The sequence below is a fragment of the Carya illinoinensis genome, chromosome 8 (genome assembly GCF_018687715.1).
Source record: "Carya illinoinensis cultivar Pawnee chromosome 8, C.illinoinensisPawnee_v1, whole genome shotgun sequence".
NCBI lineage: Eukaryota > Viridiplantae > Streptophyta > Magnoliopsida > Fagales > Juglandaceae > Carya > Carya illinoinensis.
Genome location: NC_056759.1, coordinates 25,404,694 through 25,413,463, shown reverse-complemented (window position 1 = coordinate 25,413,463; position 8,770 = coordinate 25,404,694). Strand labels below are relative to the sequence as shown.

Here is an 8,770-nt window from a genome sequence, read left to right as displayed (position 1 = left end):
ATGGATGAGCCAGAGAACAAAGTTAGTCAAATCTTGGATGAATTGCTATCTGGTAATTTTGAAGATCTGGAAGGGGATGCAGCAGTCAGTCTTTTACAGAAGCACTTGCAGATCAAACCCATTGATCTAGAGAAGTTAACTCTCCCAGACTTGAGAGGTTTTCAAAAGATCAATGCGAAATCTTCAAGGAAAAACATGCCAAAGCCTCGGAATACTCTAATGGATATAGGTAATCTGTTAAAATGAATTAGCAGTGAAACACCTGTGAAGATGATACATGAGGCAGAAAGCTCTATTCATCACCTAGCTTCACCAACACCCTCAAGAAGTCCATTTGCTCCATTATCATTATTACAGAGACGACTTTTGCAGTCGAAGCCCTCAAGTGATCCATTTTCAGTTCCTGATTTTGGGGAAGTTGACATTGCAACTGCTAAAACAGGTTCACCTGAGGTGGCTAGTGGAGATTTTACTTGTACATCTCAAACAGTTGTGCAAGGTAAGTCAAGGAGACTTTCTGTTGGAGTTGATATCAGTTCAAGTGGAACTTGTGTTGGCAATTTGGATAACGTTGGAGGCACTAATATGGATAATGAAGTTATCGATGAGCAATTCAGTGAGCATGATGCTAATATTTATCCGCACTCAAATGGATCCAATAACTTGGAGGAAAAGGTAAATCTTTTTTGTTTTTATTTTTTTTTTCAATTGTGATTTTTTTTTTAATTTGAATGCCATGTATTTTTACCGTGACATAATTCAGGTGGAAGACATGCTAGGAACTGTGGAAGTAGTGGCTTCTCAAACGCCCAATCGTATCATGGCTGACTCAAGTGAGGAAAAACTCAAACTACATTCAGACTTCATTGTTTATGATTACATTTATCTGTTTTCGCGTTATGATAAATACTTGTGAGAGGCCGATGACTAAATTTTGGATTTTTGGGTTAAATTAGTACGGTTCATTCTAGTAATGGATGCAGGAGTTGATTTTGATCATTGTTTGGTTCTCTGTAGAAAAGAGGACAAAGCACTGTCTAGACTATTAGAAGCAATGCAATGAACCTCTAAGCTAGATTCTTAATCCATAGCATAATCAAGGAGGTCCTGAAGAGATAAACTTGACCATATGATATATTGTGACTTCCTAATCCTCTGATAGATGCGAGAGACTCAGATCATGATGGATTTCATGTGAACCATTTAGATTTTCAAAAGGTTGTTTGTCCCCTCCAAAGTGGGTGTTACAAATTCATGTTGATTATCTGTATCCATAATCAACTAGTTCAACCAAGACAAGGTAAATGGAACTGGCAAATAGGTACTTTAACACATTATCAATGAACTATTTTGTGTCATAAGCTTTTTTTTTTTCTTTTTTCTGTTTTTTTTTTTTTTCTGTGGCAAAGTTTCCATTCTTGATGAATTTGAATCCTAAATTTTGTAAGGCAGCTATAATTTCAGTTTCCTGTCCACTAGAATTCTATGTTTTGTGCTTTAGATGGTTTCAACTTATCTGTGCCTTTTGTCATCTTCTCTATCAAATCAATCAAGTCCTCTTGTCATTGAAGACTCTGCAGTACATGGACTCTACAGAGCCTCAAACAACATCCCAGAATAGCATAAAGAGGTTACCATTTTTCCCTATTCATTTTCTTTCATCCATTCTTTTATACAGACATGTATATATTCATATTCTAGCCAATCTATTTCGAAAACAAGAAGATTAAAAAAGAAGATTATATATATTCTATTCAAGTCAATCTATCTTCACTATCAAATATGCTTACTGGTATTTAGTACTGAGGAGTGACTCGAGTGAGGCGTGGCGCCGTGGGGCGTGGGCAGCGGCACAGTTAAGCTCGCTGAAGACGGCGCCGTGGGCAGTGGCAGCGGCACAGATTCGATTCTTTCGAAGGCAGCACGAAGAACAAATGAAGGGAAATTAGGAATTGGAAGACGAAATGAAGAAGAATGGGGAAGAAGAAAGGGGCGGCCAGTGGCTGAGTCGCTGAGCAAGGGATTGGGGATTGGAGATTCGGGATAGACGAAATGAAGAAGAAAGGGATGGCAGCATAGGTTTAAAATTAGGAACCAAACGACGTCGTTCCTATTTCAAGGAATGTCGTCGTTTAAGTTAAGGGGGGGGGGGAACAAAGATTCAAAACGACGTCGTTTTGAATCTTTGTTTTTTAATTTTTTTTAAAGTCGGAGTTCGGAGTTTGGAGTTTGGAGTAAACATGGGCTCCAACTCCAACTCCGACCTCCGACCCCATTTTCGGAGTGCCTCCAATTCCGACTCCGTGTTCCGAAAATTCCGACTCCGTCGGAGTCGGCGTCTGAACGGAATTCGGCCGGAGTCGGAATTTTCAAAAATTTGCACACCCCTACATTTATGTCCCTAGTTCTGTTCATTTCTTGTTCGCAAAATGCCATATCGTCCCTGTATGACTGAATATGAGTCTGTGTTTTTGGTGTCCCTCATTCCTTTCCATGATTTATATTGTTCTTTTAGTGACGATTTTGGTTCTTGTTCATTGGGTATCGTGCATCTGGTTGCTTCAGCTTTTCTCATGAGTAAACCCTTGGTTGATCCTTTTATCCCCTAGACATTTAACTTTCCAGCATTTATTTATTTATTATTTTCAAAATCTGTGGCATGAATGATTTTAATCGATATTTTAGTCTCTAATCATTGCTATGTATTAAGTTGTAAATAGACAAATTATAACCATTCTTATAATGTATCTCCATTTTTTTTTTGTCAAAATTTCTCATCCATCTCATTCTCTTTGCGGATACACAAATATTCTAAGCTTTCCTATTTCATATCTACAATATGGCCTCACATTCAAGTAAAACTTCTAAAAATATTTCAGATTGTATAATCCTTTCTATTGTGAGGGACCCTATCTAGGTTACATAATCCTCTTATGACCCAATTGCTCCTTCAAATTATAGATTGCTCCGCTTTATGTATTGACATGTGGCTATTATAAGACCCAAGTACTACATTTGTATTTGTTCACCATACTTTATATGTTCTATATTAATATGATCCTAAATCTTTGATAACCATGCTTCAACTCTAAATTCATTTAATGCAAGAACATTTACCCTATATCCAAAACATTGCAACATTGTGCTAAAAACAAAATGGATCATACAACTGGGTGCAAACATAGATCAACTTAGAAAGCAGCGCCACAAAAACTTCAGTGTTTTCTCCATAAATGCTGTGAACGAGGAGAACACACCACCTCTAAATGCATAACCCCCAAAACTTTTTAACCACCATTTCAATGGTGAAGAAAACAATTCGGTGATATTTAGTTGTTTAAGGAAGAAAATGTAATATGAATTGGCAAGATGATTCTTTATTTCCTGAACTTGCTTGGATCTATGGTTTGTTTAAACTTATTACTATTTGAATTAGTAGTTTCTAACTGGAATGAGCTATATTATCCTTGTTTACTTTATCATTAAGTTTTCTTCTTCACTACAATAGAAGTGGTTTCGTTGCAAAAAACTGTGATTTTATCATCTCAAGGTCATTCTAATAACAATGTCCCAAAAGATATTTAAGGACAAAAATACAATTTCGTCCAAAAAAATATCTTTTGGGACGAATTTGAGCAAAATTAATGTTCGATCACATTAGAACGTAATATTTTTTTTTGGACGCTTGAATTTAGTCCCAGAATCAAACAGTACAAAGTTGATGTTTGAAAGCCAAATATGTTTGAACACGCTCTTTGTGAGTGTTCAATCACCACTCCGTTCAACCAAATAGGCATGAGAAAACGTTTGAACAAACAATATAATATTCAAATAGTAAAGTATGTTTGAATGTATTGAGTAAGATGTTCGATTGGACCATGATACGATCGAATGATTTATTATGAGATGACGTTCGAACGCTTATTTAATGTTCGATGATTTTATTTGAACGATTTCAAGTACTATTCGAACGTTTAATACTGATTACATTTGAATGTTCTATATCAATGTTCTAATGGTTTTACTTATTTTGCTCGAATGGTTTTTGGTCGTTTGAACGATAATTATTTTATTTTATACAATAATGAAAAACCAAATAGACATACATAATATTTGAAAAAATATATTACAATTTATTCAATACCTACAAAATAGTCTAATAAGCATGAACTATATAAACAAAACAGTTGTACTAGTGTTCTCCATATAGAAATAGATTCCAAAATATGTACATATAATGTAAATTAGTTGCTTGGAGGCTTGAATCACTGCATAAGCATATGCAAATATTGCACCTCTCTCCTAAACTCTTCTTGTTGTTATTCTTATTATTTCATGCGCATCTCCATGTCTGCTTGTTTCATCAATTGAACCTTGATAAAGGGTTAGAATTGCATAATTAAGTTGCTTTCATGAGTGATTTATTTTATCAAATGAGAATTAAGCACTTAATTCTATATCAAATTCTAGTATTGGATGTCAAATTAATTGATGCCAGTACTTTATACACATAAAGTTCAATATTTGTCTTTAAAAGAAATACACTTTTAATGTAGTGCAGGGCATTATGAAAATACTAGAAGCAAAACCCGACTGGACGTGGAGCAGGATAGCAGAGGAAATCAAAACAAGATGCAGGTGCAGTTTCGGGTGGCATGGGATTTTATTCTGCATATTTATTTTGTATGTACCTGGGTGTCGAACAGAGTAGCAGACCTGAAGCACGAGCTCAATGTAGACATCTTTTTGGCTTTTATGGATTGGGTGTAGATGGCGTGGCGTGGAAAGGCTCCTTTCTCACTGGATATTTTTTTTACTCGTTTTTACATTTTAGTTTAGGGGGGACGGCGTGGAGCTGCTCTCTTAGTTTTAGTTCTATTTTTGTTTTCATTTCCTGGGTTTTGGGTAGCAGACTTTAGTGAGCTAGATGTGATGCCCCCAACTCCCACGTACGGACACATGGAAATCGAGGCGTCGGGATGATGACAACATGGGTCACACATCCCATCGCCAAGTGCCAAGTGTGTATACATGCAACAAGTGTACAATAAAATCACACAGCGGATAATAAAAGTCTTATAACTAAGTACTAGAATTTTTGTTTAAATACAAACTCGTTTAAATCACACACAATAAAATATTACAAGGCTCAAATATTGTTTCAAAACCAAATTACAAGACATAAAAACTAGTAGAGATAATTTTTAACATAAAAGACTCCAAGTCAATACTTTGGCGGAGTCGCCTCCTCGGGCTCAGCCTCCTCCTCCTCAATCTCTGCATCAAAATCTACGGTACCAAAATGGTGCCGCAGGTAAGTAAATCCAAATGCCATAAGATAAAAATATATTACATTCAACAATATGCATGAAAATATGCTGAATGCACAGGTCCCAAAATCTACATTTTTGCATGCACGCCAAAAGTCACATTTGGCCCAAAAATAATTCATTTTCAACTCATGCAAAAAGTCTCATTTGCCCAAAATCCAATTTATCCGAGTGCACCATGACCTCCCCTAGGGGTCATTTGCACACCCTGGCTCCCTTAGTCACACCACGGGTAACGACCATGCGTGTGACTTCGTAACGAGCGATGCCTAGTTCCGTGCCCAGCGCATACGTAGCCAAGCATCCTCTAGCCCCTGCCAGCAGAGGGGCCACAGAGTCGGTACGAGAGCGTTACCATCCTGCCCGCTCCCGTTGTCGCCAAGCGACAACCCAAGGGACGTCACTCAGTATATTGCGCTCCCGAGTGACCAGAGGAGCTCCACCGAGATAACACCCCATCTCGGCTTGGGGTCATGATATACACGCACCCAAAAATCTATTTACGCATGAAAACCCAGTATTCATTATTCAACACATGTACATGTATGCCACTATGCGAAAAAACTAATTTTTCCTTTTTTAAACATGAACATGCATGCTCCATGCAATGCACACCTTAAGACACAATTTATCCAACAAATCTCAACATCAACAAGAAACAAATAACTCCTTAAATCCATCCGACCCCCAACTCCTCGGAGTTAGTCCGAAATAACCAACCAGTCACAATTTATTGTAAAAGCAATAATATATTTAAATCTAAAATGAAGTTGGGAAAATACTTACAGCGCTATATAATAATTTTTGAAGGATCAACGAGCTGAAAAGAGTGAAGAAAATAGCAACGTAACAGTGTAAAAACACTGTGTCCGTGGGTTGTAAAATACCCACTTTTGAATGGGGACAAACCAAGGCTTGGGATTGATAGGAAATAACTTAGAAGTATTTATGTAGCTAGTGGAAGTGAAGGTTGGCCGTGGGTGGCGGAGGAAACGGTGGTGGAAGGCCAAAAAAACCCAAAACAGAAAGGGTGGTCGTGTGGGCTACTTCGGCGATGGATCAGAGCTGGAAATGGGTGGTGTAGGACGGCAAGAGGTCGGTGATGAAGCTGTGAAGAGATGGTGGCCGGAGGTGGAACGACGGCGGCGTTGGAGGGAAAAGATAACGTGGCTTGGAGGAGCTCGTGACGGTTAACGGTGGCTCGGATGGAGGTGAAATTTGGTGGGGATGTTCACCGGTCGGAGGGGAAGAAATCTGGATAGGTGGTGTAGTACACGGCGGTGGCGTTGGGCAGTTGAAGGCAAACGGTGAAAAGGATAGAGAGGCTTCGTGCGCGCAGGAGGAAAATCGGAGGAAAAAAAGAAGTAAAAGAAAGAAAAAGAGAAAAGAAAGAGAAAGGAGAAAAAGAAAAAGAGAAAAAGAAAAGATGAGGAAAAGAAATGAGGTCCAGTCCTCACCTCTAGAGTCCAGAAACTGATCCGACGAAAATAACTTTAAAAACTATAAAATGAATAAAATAATTTTAACATCACATCTAACTAAAATATAATAAATAACTAGTAAATACTAACAACATAATTTTAAATCCAAAAACAAACTAAAATAAATTACACAGTAATTTAAACTCAAAACAATAATTAATATTAAGAAAGCTCTACAAAATAATTTTCACAGCTAAATAAGTTCAATTAAAATACAATAATTTAAAATCAAAGAACCAATATTTTAATTAAATTAAAATACTCATTCAGTGAAAATACACATAAAAAGGGGATATCACACTAGTTAATATTTTTTTTCTTGCTTTACGTATTTAGCATTCTTTATTTATTTTTTTTTTTTGAGTTTTCGTCCAGACTTTTGGAGGCAGCGAGGGATCTCTGTCCCTCGGTTTGCTTTGTTTTATTTTCCAGATTTCATATGGAGAAGAGGGAACTCTCTCTGTGTTTTAGTTTTTATTTCAGTTCGTTTCTTGTGGCGGCTGTTTCAACCTCTACCTTTCATCTTGCTTTTACTTTTTCTTTATATTAGACATGACTTTCATTTACGGATTCATTTCATTTGGCCTGTTAGTGGATTTGGCTTCTTGTTCTTTTCATTTCCTTTGGGCAGTGTGAAGCTTCATTTTATTTTTCTTAGTTTTATTTATTTATTTAGTTTTGATTTGTTTTATTTCTTTGAGCTTTGACCATTTGAACTGCTGGGTATTTTATAGACCATCTATTTTGCATTCTAAGATTTATTTTATGTTAGTATTTTCTTTAGTTTTTAATATGACTTTACTTAGATTACTTTTTGTTGCTAGAAATATTATGCGTAGCTAATTTCTTAAACTTGGATTATGGAATGAGACTTGATTTATTTTGAGTTCTAGTTTAATGCAATATTTTGTTGATAAATACTAATTTCACTATGTTACTAGTCGAATTTGATTTGAAAATAGATTGCGGCTCTTGTTCTTGATTTGTTGTTGACGTAAGACACAACAAAAGCTTAAAAATTATCAAGGCTTCTCAGTTGATTGTTAATGTGTGTTTGGCTAGTAAAGTAGATAATCCCTTAGGAAAATATTGCAAAAACTTGAGCATAACTTTTTATCTTCCGTTTATCAATGCCTTGATTGGATTGTTAATCGAGAAAATTTTCGAGGACCCGAAACAAAGAGAGTCCCATACCTAACCCAAGTGTTTGTTAATTTGCCTTTTTGATTAGAAACTCTAACTTCAGCTTTGATTAAATTTTTACAGAAATTAAATTCATACTTTTTTTTCCTTACCTCATTTTCAATATTTTTTTCACATTGCATTTTTTTTTTTTTTTTATTTCCATATCTCATAGTCGACACATTTGTACACAAGAATCTCACAAACGCTTTGATAACCATTTGTCCCTGTGGAATACGATCCTGAACTTATCCTTGATACAACTTGACACTTCTACATTTGGAAGCACATTCGAGACCGAGTCAAACCTCTATCTCATGCTACCTTGCAGTTAATTATTCGATCTTGAAATTCACTTTCTCTAACGCTACAGAGGTGTTAAGAGGCAAACCCAGACGATGAGGAAGAGCTAGAAGGTTTTACATGGTAATCCAAACCTCTCAAATATCCTAAACGTTAACCCATAACTTGTGTAAAAATTTCAACATCACTTGTTGAAAAATTTTGATCTGATGCAGATTCAACACGTTGGGCAACTATTTTCTCCTACACACAAGAGAAAAAATTAATATCGTCACAAATATTCAAATATGTTTAATTGAAACAAATTATAATACTTGCATAATTTTCACGAGCATCAGGATGAGTCCAATCTCCATTATGATCAGTATGTGTTGCAGCATATAATTTTGTTAGATCATAATTGGCATTTGACTCTTGCTACATGAGACATTTGTTGAGATATAAATAGCATTATCAATTTCTTAGAGGTGATGG

The 8,770-nt window shown here is 36.2% G+C and overlaps 1 protein-coding gene across 1 annotated transcript; it reads left to right on the top strand.

The window, feature by feature from the left end:
• On the top strand, positions 1–916 carry LOC122274537. Its single transcript, XM_043083571.1, has 3 exons — positions 1–229; positions 287–675; positions 764–916. The coding sequence occupies exons 1-3, from the start codon at positions 1–3 to the stop codon at positions 914–916; spliced, it is 771 nt and encodes a 256-aa protein (XP_042939505.1).
• Positions 917–8,770: the final 7,854 nt, after the last annotated feature.

Excerpts from the sequence above, each read along its gene's own strand:
- LOC122274537 (XM_043083571.1), top strand. The coding sequence starts at position 1 with ATGGATGAGCCAGAGAACAAAGTTAGTCAAATCTTGGATGAATTGCTA. Across the intron at positions 230-286 it reads GAATACTCTAATGGATATAG|AAAGCTCTATTCATCACCTA; the intron begins GTAATCTGTTAA and ends TACATGAGGCAG. Across the intron at positions 676-763 it reads CCAATAACTTGGAGGAAAAG|GTGGAAGACATGCTAGGAAC; the intron begins GTAAATCTTTTT and ends GACATAATTCAG.